Source organism: Ictidomys tridecemlineatus, chromosome 16, assembly GCF_052094955.1.
Source record: "Ictidomys tridecemlineatus isolate mIctTri1 chromosome 16, mIctTri1.hap1, whole genome shotgun sequence".
Taxonomy (NCBI): Eukaryota; Metazoa; Chordata; class Mammalia; order Rodentia; family Sciuridae; genus Ictidomys; species Ictidomys tridecemlineatus.
The window spans coordinates 3149641-3167609 of record NC_135492.1 but is presented as its reverse complement, the minus strand read 5'-3'; the positions used below and the strand labels follow the sequence as shown (position 1 = coordinate 3167609).

Genomic DNA, 17969 nt, shown 5'->3' with positions numbered 1-17969 from the left:
CCTCCTTCCTGGCCACTGTGTCCTCCTTTCTTCCTGGGGGCTGTCTTGGGGAATGTTATTTATTATGTCCTTCAAGGACACTATGTATAGAGAGAGAATGTGTCCTCTCAGAGACAAAAGGTACAGAAAGCCTCTGGTGTACTCCACGTTTATTAGGGATCCCAGAGAAATTTCCAGAGAGTCCCCACACAGATCCATCTTTTGACTTTTGACTGACAGCAAGATGACATCAGACGTTCAATTCCCCACTGCCATGACACCTCTAGGTCACTTTGACCTATGCTGACCAGTTCTAATTGAATTATTAACCACAAATTCTTACAAATTTTATGGCTAAGAGGAATTATCCTATCTCTCTTTTGAGTTTTGGGATCTAGTCTATGAAAAGGATCACAAAATTTCCTCCATCAGGGTAACTTGTGTTTCTCTTATCAACATTATTTAGGTAACAGGTATTTTACTGAGGAATGTGACTTATCCTGTCCACTTAAGGCAGGCAGGGCTGTAAGTAAATTACTTCTGAGAAAAGAAAGTATGGGGGGGTCAACACAGTGGGCCCATTTTATAGAATTATTCCATTAACTTTGTGTTCCCACCACTTACATCTGTCTGTCCCCTATTGATAGCACAAAGCAAAACAAAGCACCATATATTCCTGCCAGATTTTCAAGGTAATTCTGGCTTTAGATTTCTTCGTAGTCAAAATAAGCATCAAACCATGCTCTGTGTCTGTGAATATTCAGAAAACATGCAGCTAATTCTGGTGGGAAGATTCAATTCAAGTTTTACTATGGCCCTTTGCAAAGGCAACACCTTGTAATATCTGGAATATCGTGGATGACATCTTCCACATCTTCACTCTGTTTATCACAAAAAGTTTCATATGATTGTTTATATTTTAACATTCCTGAAGGATTAAAGGTAGCATCCTAATGTTCAGTATATATAAAGATGATTTTTAACACAAATGACAAAATTGAGATTCAGACTATGAAGTACTATGTGAAAGTGAAATTTCTCGAAGTTGATAGCTGTTCTGTGAATATATGGGATATCTTTGTGAAATATACATTGTATGCTTAGAAGTAAAAGGACAGCATGTAGGTAGCTTCTGCTAACATAGTTGAGAGGAGAAGAGAAAGACACCAGAGAGCAAGTGATAAAGCAAATGTTAACAACAGGTGAATCTGATCAAAATCTATTTTGATGTTAAATATATGATACTTATCTTACAATGTTTCTATAAGTTATTTCTGTAAGATTTTTTTAAAATCATAATTTTTATTAGAATTGAAATGCAAAATTTATGTTTGAAAAAACTACAAGCATTTTTGGAAGTTACAAAAGTAAAAAAAAAAAAAAAAGTACCCTTTTGATTCATATGTAAAAATTTTACTTTTCTGTCCTTAACCTGTTTTTGCAATTTTTTCAAGACTATACTATCTAGTAGAAACATAAAGTAGCTGTAAAAATTCACAATTATTTTAATGAACTTAGTTGCTTTATAAATACTTTTTATACATAATTAAAAGTGAATACTTTAATTCACAAATGCATAACTTTTAGAATTTAGAACCAAAAAAAAATAACAAAACCATTCATGATGTTATCAATTACATACTTTGTATAAATTCAGTTGTTAATAAGGTTTAGTCTTTCTTTTTTAATGTTTATTTTTTAGTTGTAGTTGGACAAAATACCTTTATTTCACTTATTTATTTTTATGTGGTACTGAGAATCAAACCCAGAATTTCAAACATGCGAGGATAGCACTCTACCACTGAACAACAACCCCAGCCTCAAGGTTTAGTCTTTCTTTAAAAGTATTATCACTTTATTAACATTTCACATTAACCAGGATGTCTTGTGCTGTGGTGAGTAAAGTTTTATTTTTTATTAAAAGCTTTTCCACATTATTTGCATTTGTAGGGCTTTTCTCCAGTGTGTGTTCTGTTGTGGTGAATAAGGCCTCTTTTATTGCTAAAAGCTTTGCCACATTCCTTATATTTGTAATGCTTCTCTCCAGTGTAAATGCCCCTGTGGCAAATAAGGTGAAATATTTGAGTAAAAACTTTGTCACACACTTTGCATTTGTGAGGCTTCTCTGCAGTGTGAGTTCTGTTGTGCCAAATAAGGTACTATTTTGACTGAAGGAGTTGCCACATTCTTTATATTTTTAAGGCTTCTCTCTGGTGTGAGATCCTCTGTGGCAAATAAAGCCCGTTTTTTGAGTAAAAGCTTTGCCACATTCGTTACATTTGTAGGGCTTCTCTCCAGTGTCTGTTCTTCTGTGGCGAATAAGGCTTGATTTTTCACCAAAAGCTTTGCCACATTCTGTACATTTGTAGGGCTTCTCTCCAGTGTGAGTCCTCCTGTGGCAAATAAGGTCTGATTGTCGACCAAAAGCTTTGCCACAATCTTTGCATGTGTAGGGCTTCTGTCCAGTTTGAGTTCTGTTGTAGCGAATAAGGTCTGATTTTTGACCAAAAGCTTTGCCACAATCTTTACATGTGTAGGGCTTCTCTCCAGTGTGAGTTCTGTTGTGGTAAATAAGGTATGATTTTTGACCAAAAGCTTTGCCACATTCTTTACATTTGTAGGGCTTCTCTCCAGTGTGAGTTCTGCTGTGGAAAAGAAGGTATGATTTTCGACCAAAGGCTTTGCCACAAACTTTACATTTGTAGGACTTCTTTCCAGTGTGAGTTCTGTTGTGGCGAATAAGGTCTGCTTTTTTACTAAAAGATTTGGCACATTCTTTACATTTGTAGGGCTTCTCTCCAGTGTGAGTTCTGATGTGGTAAATAAGGTCTGATTTTTTACCAAAAGCCTTGCCACAATTTTACATTTTTAGGGCATCTATCCAGTTTGAGTTCCTCTGTGGCGAATAAGGATTGATTTTTTACCAAAAGCTTTGCCACATTCTTTACATGTGTAGGGCTTCTCTCCAGTGTGTGTTTTGTTGTGGCAAATAAGATGTGATTTTTGACCAAAAGTTTTGCCACATTCTGTACATTTGTAGGGCTTCTCTCCAGTGTGAGTTCTCCTGTGGCAAATAAGGTCTGATTTTCAACCAAAAGCTTTGCCACAATCTTTGCATGTGTAGGGCTTCTCTCCAGTGTGAGTTCTGTTGTGTCGAATAAGGTCTGATTTTTGACCAAAAGCTTTGCCACATTCTTTACATTCGTAGGGCTTCTCTCCAGTGTGAGTTCTGTTGTGGCGAATAAGGCTTGATTTGTCACCAAAAGCTTTGCCACATGCTGTACATTTGTAGGGCTTCTCTTTAGTGTGAGTTCTGTTGTGGCAAATAAGATGTGATTTGTGACCAAAAGTTTTGCCACATTCTGTACATTTGTAGGGCTTCTCTCCAGTGTGAGTTCTCCTGTGGCAAATAAGGCTTGATTTTTCACCAAAAGCTTTGCCACATTCTGTACATTTGTAGGGTTTCTCTCCAGTGTGAGTTCTTTTGTGGCGAATAAGGTGTGCTTTTTTACTAAAAGCTTTGGCACATTCTTTACATTTGTAGGGCTTCTCTCCAGTGTGAGTTCTTCTGTGGTAAATAAGGTCTGATTTTTTACCAAAAGCCTTGTCACAATCTTTACATTTGTATGGCTTCTCTTTAGTGTGAGTTCTTCTGTGGCAAATAAGACTTGATTTTTCACCAAAAGCTTTGCCACATGCTGTACATTTGTAGGGTTTCTCTCCAGTGTGTGTTTTGTTGTGGCAAATAATATGTGATTTTTGACCAAAAGTTTTGCCACATTCTGTACATTTGTAGGGCTTCTCTCCAGTGTGAGTTCTCCTGTGGCAAATAAGGCTTGATTTTTCACCAAAAGCTTTGCCACACTCTGTACATTTGTAGGGCTTCTCTCCAGTGTGTGTTCTGCTGTGGCAAATAAGATGTGATTTTTGACCAAAAGTTTTGCCACATTCTGTACATTTGTAGGGCTTCTCTCCAGTGTGAGTTCTCCTGTGGCAAATAAGGTCTGATTTTCGACCAAAAGCTTTGCCACAGTCTTTGCATGTGTAGGGCTTCTCTCCAGTGTGAGTTCTCCTGTGGCGAATAAGGACTGATTTTTGACCAAAAGCTTTGGCACATTCTTTACATTCGTAGGGCTTCTCTCCAGTGTGAGTTCTGTTGTGGCGAATAAGGCTTGATTTGTCACCAAAAGCTTTGCCACATGCTGTACATTTGTAGGGCTTCTCTCCAGTGTGTGTTCTGCTGTGGCAAATAAGATGTGATTTGTGACCAAAAGTTTTGCCACATTCTGTACATTTGTAGGGCTTCTCTCCAGTGTGAGTTCTCCTGTGGCAAATAAGGCTTGATTTTTCACCAAAAGCTTTGCCACACTCTGTACATTTGTAGGGCTTCTCTCCAGTGTGTGTTCTTCTGTGGCAAATAAGATGTGATTTTTGACCAAAAGTTTTGCCACATTCTGTACATTTGTAGGGCTTCTCTCCAGTGTGAGTTCTCCTGTGGCAAATAAGGTCTGATTTTTGACCAAAAGCTTTGCCACAATCTTTGCATGTGTAGGGCTTCTCTCCAGTGTGAGTTCTCCTGTGGCGAATAAGGACTGATTTTTGACCAAATGCTTTGGCACATTCTTTACATGTGTAGGGCTTCTCTCCAGTGTGAGATCTGTTGTGGCGAATAAGGCTTGATTTGTCACCAAAAGCTTTGCCACATGCTGTACATTTGTAGGGCTTCTCTTCAGTGTGATTTCTGCTGTGGCAAATAAGATGTGATTTGTGACCAAAAGCTTTGCCACATTCTGTACATTTGTAGGGCTTCTCTCCAGTATAATTTCTCTGGTGGTGAACAAGGCCTGATTTTGTATATGATTTTTTGTGTTCACTCTCACTTGTAGTTTTCCATATTTTCTTTTGTGGTAAATAGTTAAGATCACAACTTTTATATTTTGCAATTATCACTTCATGAAATCTATTTTTTAGGCCCTTTTCTGGTGAATATTCTTGGGTATGATTAAGAGTCATGACTGAAAAAAACAAAAATTAAAAAAAATACCTATTAGACTGGGATAAATATATTTTTAATACATAACATGAAATTAAGGTAAAATAAGTACATCAGGAGTGTAGCAGATTAGTAAATCCAAAGTCATCATAAATCAAAAAAATATATTAGTTCAATAAAAATGTACACAAAAAATTACCTTGAGAATATTATCCAAATTTTTGTAGAGACCACAGTATCCAAGAGGAGAACATCATTAAAAAGAGTAATATAATTAAGTGTAGAAAAGTATCATTAATAGCCTTTGACCTTCATAAGATAGTAGTGTGTATTTAGAAAATATCTGCCATCTACCATCACTGTCAGTAGAATAAGAGAAATCTAAAACATATAGAAACATTTCTGTTTTGTTTAAAGAGTGTCCAAAATATGGTTTTTGTCTTCCATGACATAGAGACATGAAAATATCTAGCAAATTTTGAATGATAATACCATAAATATTCAACAAGGAAAAGAGGCAATGGACTCTTAAAAAGAAATATGAACAAAAAATTTTCTAAGAAATATACACATATATATCTATAAAATTTTTCATAAATACATTTTAAAAGACTACAAAAACCTTGTATAGATAATGGCCATAATATTTGGATGAATTCAACACATGAAAATCAAGTATAATAAATTGATTTTTATATTATTACATTTGTGTGATATGAGAATATCCTTTATTGTCAAATACAACTTTGTTTATTTATAAATATATCATTGTACTTTATACTATATATACAAGGTAAAATGACTAAATAGAATGAATTAACAAAATTATTATTTCATATAAATTATCAACTTTTTTCTTACAAGGTATTGTATTCCTTCTACTAGTATTTATGAAGAACATAATACACTCACTATGTGGTAAAATAAAACTCTGAACCTATTAAGCTCAATAAAATAAAAATATTTTATATATCAACCCTATAGTATCAACCCTACATAAAACACAGTACCTGCTGAGCAAAATTTTGCTCACTAAATTTCTGACTTCCACATTTTGAATCAAAAGCTCCTACAACTTCATATCTGCCTGCCACTTTTCACTTAATTCAAAGTCCTACATATATTTCTTATAACACTTTAAGAGACAAAATATTATATAACAAAATAATAATAGTATATAAGTACATATTTTTAAACCTTTGACATTAATGGGCACACAAATTGAGTCTCTAGCTTTAATACTGAGAAAAATATTGTCACTAAACACAAAAGCCGAGGTATCTCTTCAATTTTCTGATTTAATTCTTTATGGATACATATTTAGTACTGGCAATTCTGGATCTTTAGGTCATCTAACTTTTAATGTTTCATGTGTAATGCTTGAGATTACCCCAAAAATTCTATATCACGGACTACAACACATGTCTTTTTTAAATTGTTTGAGACATGCTGTTTCTAAATTTCTGTGACTTCTCTCAAACATAAAGTACTTTCACATGGCCTCCCAATTAGCAAATATTACAAGGATGCAACACTGTTCTTGCCTATTTCTTTTTATTTAAAAGTTTTTATACTTTTTTCTCAAAAATGGACTATATAATCTACTGATGGCTCCTTTATTGAACAAATAAAAAATAGTACAGCAAATATAAACAAAGAGAAGCATGGGCTAAATCCAAGTGACAAAAAAGAAAAATAAAACATGAAGAATTTAACATTAGGATACTGACAGTTATGAATTACTCAAAGAACACTAAATAACTATTTAAAAAATGTTTAGAGAGTGAAATTGAAAAATATTAAATCAATGAGCACAGTGTTTATGTGAACAATTCTTTAAGAAAAATGAGAGGGGCATTTCTAGTGTGCAAATTTGAAATTCTACAAATATGGCAGAGGCTTATCAACCAGTACCAAGTCTAAGACAAGCAACTTGTAAAATACTGTAAAAATTTAAAATCTATAAGATATACAGAGGAAAGTGGGAAATATATATATATATATATATATATATATATATATATATATACACACACACACACACAGTGTGTTTTGTGTAGGGTTGATATTATAGGCAAAGACACTCTCTCTCTCTCTCTCTCTCTTTATATATATATATATATATATATATATATATATATATAAAGTGTGAAAAGAATCCAAGCATGCCACAATTTAAAAAATCCAGAAATTAAATCACTAATTAAAAGAAAAATTAAAAAATGTAAAAAAATTATAAAGTAGAAGTATAATGATTTATTCACTTCAAAATATTTATGATTAGTAGTGCATTATTGCAAAACACAAAACAAAAGAAAAAATTTACTAACAGAATTGAATCTAAAAAAAAAAAAAAATATCAAGTCAGTTCCAGCAGAGAGCATGGAAAGAAACCAAGCATGATCTGCTCCTAGAGGCCCTATTTGATTGAAGATGGATAATGATCCTGCCTTTACATTTCATCATTTTGCACAATTTTTAATCAATGAGATATAGTATTAAATCATGAAATTTCTCATAATTCTTTTGGACAAGCTTTTGTTGAGTAAGCAAATTGTATCCTAATACTTGCCTTTTAATACAGAAACATACAAAGATCTACCCTCTCTTATATCAATATGCATTGAATATTGTTTTATTTACAGTTAAGGTGCTCAATATACAACATAAAGTTAATACTCAAAATTGGTCATCTGCATTGAATAGACATTTTATTCTCAAACCGACATTACCAATAAAATTATGTAATATATGAGGTTCCACCTGAACAGCATGACAAGATCCTTTGCCTTTGATCATGTGGGGAAAAGCATAGACTGCTACACTTATGCCAACATGTCCTGTTTAGACTCTAGCTTCATGCTTGAAAAATAGCAGTTATAAATGTTCATCATGGACTTCACATGCTGACTTCTAAGTTTCATTTAACCCTGAAAGATAAGAGTTCATCCAAACAAGAGAATAATTATTCTCCTCAAAAGAAGAGAAACAATAAAAGAGGACCCCAAGATACTTGAATTTTGGTTACTTGGGGAGATAAAAACCATTAACAGCCTCAGCTCAACAGGTGTTGGATAAAATAGGGTTAGAATATAATCTAGATAACTGTGTTACTGCTTTGATTGCTAAACTCACACAAAACTCTGTAAATACTTTGGTCTTAATAACAATTTTGCTCTCCTTTTGTACACCAGCTCTGGGAAATTCAGTACTGTCAGATCCTGGACTTCTAGAACCCATTACGATATTTTGATTCACTTTCATAAAATTGTGATACACCTGCAAAAATATCTCATGATATTCTGTGTTGTCTTAGCAGAATGTGTCTTTACCATCCACATAGTATATAATAAGTCTCCATCCTGTGCAATTTATTCATAAAAGATCTATTCCTCTTTATAAAACCTCTGATCATTCAGTGAAACTTCTCTCTAAGGCAGAATTTAACGCTATGACATTCTCCTTGGTGGATTTACCTGGACTAGCTCTACCAGCTTATAAAACTACTATGAAACTCGCCTATGCTATAATAAACAGTACTGATCATGCCTCCATGGATGTAAATATGCTTAATGAAGAACAAAAACTACATTCTCAAGCTATACTTGACAATCATGCTGAAATTGATTGTCTGTTATTGTTGCATCATAAAGCATATCAGAAGTTTAATACCATGTGTTTCTTCAATTTAAGTTATAATAGTAATTTTATTTCAAAAGACGTAAATTACCTCAAAGATATCATTAACAAAGTTCAACAAGATGATGGATTTTGGAATTGTTGGATTGGTTAACTTCATGTTTACTCAATTTTATCTGGGTGAAAAATATTCATAGGTGGATGTTGACTGATGTTGGAACTTGCTCTTGTCTATGCCTGCCATATTTTTTGCCCCCACAGCATTAAAGATAAGTAATATTATTTATTCAAAAAGCCTTTAAAAAGAGGGAAGGTATTAGGTATTCTGGCCTTGGAATAGACAGGAAAGTTTGGGGGTGATTGTAACTGGCACCCTGAGTCCCACAATTGTAATGCCCAGCAGTTTCTCCCTGAAGCTATTAAGACAACTCTACAGGTGTACTATCTAGTTTCTGTGGTAATTTCATTAGGGAGAAGGGGCTCTTTATTTGTATTAACTGTACCTAATCTTGGTTAGCTAGCACTTGGGGTTAAAGAAACACTGGGTTAGAATGTAGTCATGGTATCAGAAGCTATGTAATTTCGGGGTATTATATGTGCAGCTGTTAAGAGGGGTGGCCAGTTTTTTTTTTTGTTTTGTTTTTTTCTTTTCACTGTGTGTGTGTCCCCCTCTTGTGTTTGCTTTTTAAAAGGTTTTCTCACAAAAAGATTTGAAACAGATCATGCTGGCCCTAACAACATAAGGTAAATTTTGATGGTTAATCTGAATAAACTGGGACATCTCTAAAGAAAAAAACAGAGAACAACAATAGATTTGAAAATGTGATAAATATATGGCAGTATGTGTTAAATTATTGCAATCAAAATAAATAAACCTAAGCTTCTGAAAATTTCTTCTGCTGAATAACTACTCTTTCAACATTTTTCAGTTTGGTTTTCTCCTTGACATTTGAATGACTCAACATTGTCCCCTGCTATGTGTAGTCTACATTAGTTTACATCACTAAATTAAACTAGGTACTACTTATCTAAAGTGAAGGATGTGTAACAAACCAAGAAAGAGTCAGATTAAAGAGAAAAATTATATATATATATATATATATATATATATATATATATATATATATATATAGAGAGAGAGAGAGAGAGAGAGAGAGAGAGAGAGATAGTAAAGTATCTGTACTAAAAATTCCCTTTTTCTTTGAAACACAAATCTGAAACTCATTTTTATAGAGAAGTTCCCAGAAGATAATCTGCAACAGAAGTAAATTAAATAATAATTAGTAATTAATAATTTTAAAGGGAAATTATACTTACTCAGGAAGGCAAAGTTTCTATAGTTCTCTAGCATCACATCTCTATATAAATTTTTCTGAGCAGGCTGAAGGCATTCCCACTCCTCTTCAGTAAAATCAATGGCTATATCCATAAATGTTAACATTTCCTAAAATAAGAATATGTAAATAAATAACACATTGAATACAGGAATATTTGCACAGTCTTTAATGTAATTACAGTTGAAATTAGAGTTAGTAGACTATCATGTAGGTAGTGTTTTGGAACACAATAATACTATTATCTACTTCTGCATAAAAAGTGAATTAAGTTCAAAAAATATAAATACTCCACATTTATGAAACACAATATAAAACTCACGCATTATCACAAAAAAATATATATTTTGTAATTTTTTATATCTTGATCTAAATTATACATATTTGTCGAATGAGAAAATCATGGTAATTAAGAAAGGTAATTCTCAAATTTTAATTGTACAACCACTAATCAGAGATTTACTAATGTGTAGGATCTTATTTGTTATTTCTCTGATAGAGCTGGCTATTCAGAATGTGTAGTGAGATCTCTAGTAATTCTAATATCAATGGTATAAAAAAAATTTTGAAATGTAACAAGGTAGACAGACCACTTAATGGAAATATTTAATAGTTTATTTAATTTCAAACATTTTATGGTTTTTAGGTATGTTATTAATATAAAAATAGCAACAACAATACTGTTTGAATTTTCCTTTTTATAATTTTAACATTTTTTAACATACAAAATTATATATATATATATATATATATATATATATATATATATATATAAACTTTGACCGATATTTATATTTTATGATATTTATAATAGAATATACTTATAGCTCTTGAAACAAATATATTTTTTTAAAAATTTTATTGGTTCTTTCTAGTTCTACCTGACAGTAAAATCGATTTTAATGGTATTATGTAAGCATGGGATATATCTTATCCTAATAAAAATCCTGTTTTTGTTGGTGGCTACAATGGTAGGATTCACTTACAGATATATATCTTTTATATTTCTATCCTTGTCCTATTTATTTACTTATTTATTTATTTTTTGTTTACCATTGTACAATCTACTGATCTTCTTTTTTTACCCTTCCCCACTTTATGAGCTATAGATTTCACATATCAGCAATAACTTTCAACTTTTGGTTTTAAAGAAATGGTTTGTTTTACTTAGCATAATATCTCCAGATTCATCCATTTCCTGGCAAATGTCATAAAGTCATTCTTCCTTATGTCCGATTCATAGTTTATTGTGTACATAAACACAGTTTTTTTTTTATCCTGTCATCATTGAATGGACCCATTCATCATTGCATGTTTGGGTTTATAACTTAGCTATTGTGAATTGTGCTGCTATAAACATTAATGTGGATGTGCCAATGTAGTATGCTGATTTTATGTCCTTTGGGCATATACAGTGCAGTCAAAAACTGCATAAAATTGTGGTTCCATTTCTTTAACAATATCCATACAGATTATTATGTTTCACTTAGACCTCCATACAGCTGGAAAAATTGGAATTCATCTATACCTAAGGTGAAAATAAAACATACAAAAAAAGTAGTAACCAACAAAATGATTAGAACTTATTATCAAATCATCCATCCCAATAAAAAGTATAATTAAAAAACTAAAGTAAAGAAACCTCAAGCAAAAAAGCAAAATTAGAAGCTATTAAAGATAAACATAACACAGAGTTACCAGTATCAATGTTGGTGCTTTTAAAAAGCAAATAAGCCCAGTCTAGTGATGGACAAGTGTAGTTCCAGTGACTGAGGAGGATAAGAAATAAGGATCATAAATTCTAAGACAATATTATATATAATATTGTCTTATATATATTGTATTGAGCAACTTAGTGAGGAACTTAGCAACTCAGCAATACTCTGTCTCTAAATAAATAAAATATTAAAAACAAGACTGAGAATGTGGCTTTATTGTTAAGCACCCCTGGGTTCAATCTTCAGTACAATTTTTTTAAAAAGCAGATACAATTAAAAACCCATAAGCAAATTTGAAAAATCAATAAGTAAAAATTGTATCAATTATACAGTATATAATTGCAAATATAGGCATATATACTGATTTCTCACTTTATGGAAATACACTCTGGAAAATTTATCCTAAGAATCTTCTGCAATTTTCCAATTCTCTGAGTGCAATGACAGAATCTAGATGGTATAGACTATTACATGGCTAAGATATTTGCTAGATCCATGGTTGTACATAAAGTCTACTGCTGACCAAAATACCATGATGCCACACGATTGATGTTATGAAGTAAAATCCATCAGGGTAAACTCATAATAAAATAAATGGTGCAACTACAGAAAACACCACCAAAAAAACCCTTAAAACATGCTAGGATATGGGGGAAAGAGTGTGATAATAAAATGCTATTTTATCCCTTCACTCATAAAACATAACAACATATTTCGAAACATTAAATGCTGAATATGTTATTAATAAATAATACTGAAATATATAAAAAAGTACAAAGCTCAAAATTTACATACAAAAGATAGGGTTCATATGGTGGTGCACACCTGGAATATATACTATTCTCAATTTTAAGGCATGAAGTTCAAAATATAAGGCCAACTAAAGAAATTTATCAAACCCCATCTGGAAATTAAATTTAAAACACAGCTGAGAATATTCTCAGCATTAACACACTTTGGTTGAATCACTAATATCAAAAAAGAAAAAAAAAGGTTTTTTTGTTTTTTTTCAAAATTATACAATGTAATAGACTTAAACTTATGAATTACAAAATATCAATACAAAAAAATCTATTCATGAAATGATTACATTAAAAGCTGCAAAACTGACAAGGTAAAAATACCCTAATTTCCTCACATATAATCAAAAACTTATAAAAAGAAGAAATACAACAAAATGCAAAAGAAAAACAAAAAATTTTTGAAGAATCACTTTAAAAAGGATTAATATAAGTGTTCAATAATCATAAAAATTCTAAATCTTTAGAAATTAGGTAACATTAAATAAAATAACATCATATAAATGAATTAAATAGTATTGATGAATATGTGGAATAAATGCAATAAAAATTTGAAATAAAAATTTAATCTTTTATTATCCATTTGTAGAAACTGTTTTGTAATCATAGGTATATGATACACCCACAAAGAAAACAGAGACTAATATTACAGCAACTGTACATGAGAATACAGCCACATTCTTCCAGAGTTGAAACCAAGGGGTATGGCTAGAGAGGAAGAAATAATTATTAAATTTTGTAGAATGTAAATTCTAGAAGCTAGAATTTTTGTTGATGTATTATATCCAGTTTGACAAATACTATAAAATATCATGTATGTTTTATGCTGATGTCACAAGAATGTTGCATTTCATATACATATATGTTTACAAAAGGAATATGAAGAATTTGAGAAAATAAAAATACAAAAAAAAACATAAAAACTCAAATATTCAACATATTTACAAAGGATAAAACTATTATAAAAATGATCACTTTTCCAAAGGTACTCTTTAATAATAACTGGTCATAATTTTACCATTCTTTTTTTTTATTGGTTGTTCATAACATTACAAAGCTCTTGACATATCATATTTCATACATTAGATTGAAGTGGCTTATGAACTCCAAATTTTACCCCAAATGCAGATTGCAGAATCATGTCGGTTACACATCCACAATTTTACCATTCTTTACGTTTTGTTAAAGAAGGAATAAAAGCAAAAACTTCTAAAATTTTCCTGTAAAGATGAATGTATAAAAAATTAGACAAGTACTCTCTCATATATGAGAGCAAATGTACTAGTGATCATTACCTGACACTAATGCATGTTATAATATTACAACAGTGTAGTAATTTTAAGATAAAGAAATCACAATACAGAAAACTACATAGAGCAGTTCATATGTATGCAAATATCTTTTTATTGTTAATTATTATAAGTATATAAATCAAAACATATCAATAAAATATTTAATGTGAATGAATGCTACAATCCAACCTCAAGGTAGACGTTAGAAAATAAGGCATAGATTACAAAAGTGACTTGTGTGCAGAATGTGTACAACCCTGGAATTATACACAAGCATCAACCAAAGAGCAGATATAAAGAGAGATAATTTTAAAAATAAAATAAAAATAAATAAAAGCAGAATATAAGCCTTCTTCCATGTAAGGATACACCAAATAAATATATACTACTGTTTTGAGTCCTTCTAAAACTGTAAAGGAATAAGAGGCACACATTTGGAAAACTGAAATAAAAAATATTGACCAAGAGATTAGTAGTATGCACTGGAAGATTTTTCTGATTTGAGCAATATGCAAAATTACAGGAACAAAATGCCCAAATCCAGTGTTAATATAAATAAAGGAAGATTGATTTGGGTTTGAAATATATTATTTAACTCTAAATTGCCTGTAGTTTAAATGTTAATTTATCTGTACACACAGAGGAAGGAATAATGTATACATGAGTATTTACTCCAGGGGGGCGGAATACGTGGTTTCTATGGCCATGCAATATCCATGGGGTTTACTCCATTAGACCAGAGTGGAAGAGGTGTTAAATCTTAAGGTAACCCCTTAATCCCTTAGAGGGATTTGCCAACATTCTCTAAAAATGAAAATAGCTGTTGCTGACAGTTAAAATTTTATCTAGGCAGTACCAAAAAATTAACAGGGAATACAGACCACCACTGAAAGCCAAAGTGGCAGTTTAGCACTTGCTGAGTTCTCTAACTCAGCTCATTTTACTAATAACACCAGACTTAACCAATTCTTTCTGTAAGTAATCTGTCCTGATATTAACTTTTTCCATTCAATGGACTAACCAAAACCTCAAAGCATTGAAAGCACTGTTAACTGTGCAGGTGCAAATATCCCTAGATCAAAAAAGAGTGTTTTCACATTTGTGTGCAAACATTGTAATGGGCTAAACTCTCGAATATTAGTGAAGAAAGATGGTCACAATCAGAGATCCCTCTTTATTTCTGAAACAGGTACACATCAATTTTTTTTCCAGTGAGCATAAAGCACCCTGGAATCTAAAAAGCTTGCATCAGAATTTTAGTGCACCATCCAACTATAAGATCTTCTGCATGAGCACAGCTGTTAGAATGGCTACTCTCAAAAAGTGGAATAGTAAGTAGTACTCCAATTATATGAATATGGAAGAAACACTGTAATAGACTATAAAATTACTGAAAACATTTTAAAAAATGGAAGTTGAGAGTTTCTCTCAGTTATTTCTTTGAGAAACTAAGCTCTCTACATTTACACTGCTCTTGAACAATAAAAGCCACAAGTACTGGTCTGGACTTATGAGAGGCATTAGATGTGCAAGCTGTGGAATCCTCATATTACATAGTTCTGAAATACAGTTTCAGAAAAATACCACAGTATGGAATGAGAATGCTCTCATATACATTCCAAAAAAGGAAATCTGAGCATCAAGACACTCTGAGAGGTTGTCTGCCTTTGGAGACAAAGGAAGTATAGAAACACATGATTTTTCCAAGATCAAGTGATTCTTCTTTACTTTTCAATCATGTAAAAATGCTCATAAACAACAACAAAAAAATTTTTGTTTTTGATTTTTTTCTATGGTAATGGGGATTTGAAAACAGCAGCATGTTAATTCTGGGCTACATACCCTGCCATGTTTTAAAATTTTGAGACAGGTTTTTCTAATTGTCTAATTAGTCTACCTAAGTTCCTGATGTTTACTTTGAAATTGCAATCTTACTGACTTAGTCACTTGAGTCTCTGTAATTAATATGCATATACCATTGCACTCGGAGAGAAAAAAATGCTTTAAAGTCTCATCCAGTTTTTGGCATAACAATTTAAAATACCATGCTCATTTGAAATATAATATGGGTAAAGTAACTGATAATAATGCAAAAAAGTAATGATAATACTGGGAAAGGGGGAAGTTGTCATTGAACAGGAAGCTAAAATTTTATATATAAATACAGCTCACAATACTGGAGCATAAATTTAAAATGACACTCAGGAACTGTTTGAAGATAAAAAAAATTAAAAAGTACCAGGTATGTAGCTAAGTGGTACAGTACCTCTGGCTCAATCCAAAATACCACAATCTCCATAATGAAGGAGAATAAATTCAGGAGGAAAGAAAAACTGAGATACCTATAGTGTATCTCACCCCACTCCTGGAGAAAAAAATACATGGAGTTGTGATTGGGATGATCTCCTCACTCAGAGTCCACAACACAATCTGAGAATATTCGGAAATATTGCCAAAAATGTTCTCATATAGAATTTAAAGTAAGGGCTAAAAGATATTCTATAGGATACTATAGGACTTCAAGTGTCTACTGTTAATATATGGTCCAGTTGACTGGCCACTGAAAAATTCATGGCTGACCTTTCTCAGCAGAAGACACAGGACTGCGGAAACCAAAGATTATACCAGGGATTGTAGCCAACCATTGCCAGTTCTTACCATAGTCAGTGCAGCCAGTTTCAACCAGACTCACCATCCAGTCTCGGGATTTCATTGCACACTCATCATTTACTGTATTTTTAGGAACCACGTGTCCTCTCTATAAATCACAAATTGCCTATACAGAAGAAAAAGTCAGGTTCACTGAACATAAGTGAGGAAGCCTAGAAATGGATACCCAATCTGACAGACTTTATACCAGATGGTCAAAACTTGCTTCTCTTTACTGAATATGTGTAGATTGGACAATGCTTATATAAGGGGTCCTGATTAGACACAACTTATTTCTTCATATGCTCAATCTGAGCCCAGTGAGTTTTTTGAGAGTCAGGAGATAACCTCAAATCCAGAAATAAATGATGTCACAATTGTAGGGTCTTGCCTGAACATTTATTTATTTATTTTTCATTTGAGGCTCTGGTAATTGAAATCCAGATCCTCAGGATGCAGCAAATTTAAGGCAAGGTATTTTTGGAGAAGTAAATTCCAGCCAACCCAGAAAAGCATTTGCATGTCATCACATTGATGTATACATTTCATTACATCAATATCCCTAAATATTGCTGTTACAAATAACTGGTGCCAAATTATATAACACACAGCAGCAGCAAATGTCTGAAAGGAAGAATTATAGGCAATAACAAAAGGTTCTGATCACCGATGAATCTCTGCACACAGAGCACCAGCACTGACTCCCTGAGAGGCTTTCTCACCCAGACAGTGCCCTCTTCCTCCACTGGTGCCACTACCCTCTGTAGAAATCTTCAGCCTGGCACATAATCTCTGGTTCCTTAAAGAGAGGACCATGTTCCAAGCATCCCTGGATCTCCAAGCCCAGTCAAGTCCTCAGAATACATTAGACACCTGTAAATATTTACAGAATAATGTGTGCATTCTGAGCTAAGCAGAAAAATTAAAGACATTTTCTGATTTTAAAAAAGAGCACTGAATATCAAGTTAGAACACTTGGGCTTCTTTCATTAAATGTGATGAAAATATTTGAAAACAAAAAAATTAATATCTCTAACCCATTGTGTAGTTAACTAAATGATCATTGTTTCTGTAGAAAAAAAAATAAATGGAAGATGTTGAGAAATAAGGTCTGTTTTTTTAAAACTTATAGAAAATTTCAGAGAAAACTGCATAAGCAGTCAAAAAACTGGTAAATTGCACTTGAACAAAAAACCTACTGGCCTTATAAGAATGAAGAGACTATAGAATAAGAAAAAAATTATACTTCATATATCTGATAAGTGTACATTTGTGTATATCCAGAATACAGAAGACTATTACAACTAAACAAGAATACGAAAGCTCAATTTTTAAAATGGCTAAAGAATATGAATACACATTTGTCTAACAAAGATAAACAATGGCTAACAAGTACAGGAAGATATTGAATATCATTAGTTATCAGGGAAATGCAAATCAAAACAATAATGCAATGCCACTTAATACCCAGTAGGATGACTACTATGGAAAAATACCATGGCACAATTTTGGCAAAGATATAAAGAAATGGAATCTTCAAACATTGCTGATGGGAATATAAAATG

The 17969-nt window shown here is 32.3% G+C and overlaps 1 protein-coding gene across 1 annotated transcript; it reads right to left on the bottom strand.

Moving 5' to 3' along the window:
- Positions 1–1641: 1641 nt before the first annotated feature.
- Positions 1642–5002, bottom strand: LOC144371444 (uncharacterized). The gene is given in 2 exon segments (XM_078033759.1): positions 1642–2827; positions 2911–5002. Coding segments are annotated over 2 exon segments (2733 nt in total). The 5' UTR covers positions 4993–5002; the 3' UTR covers positions 1642–2176.
- Positions 5003–17969: the final 12967 nt, after the last annotated feature.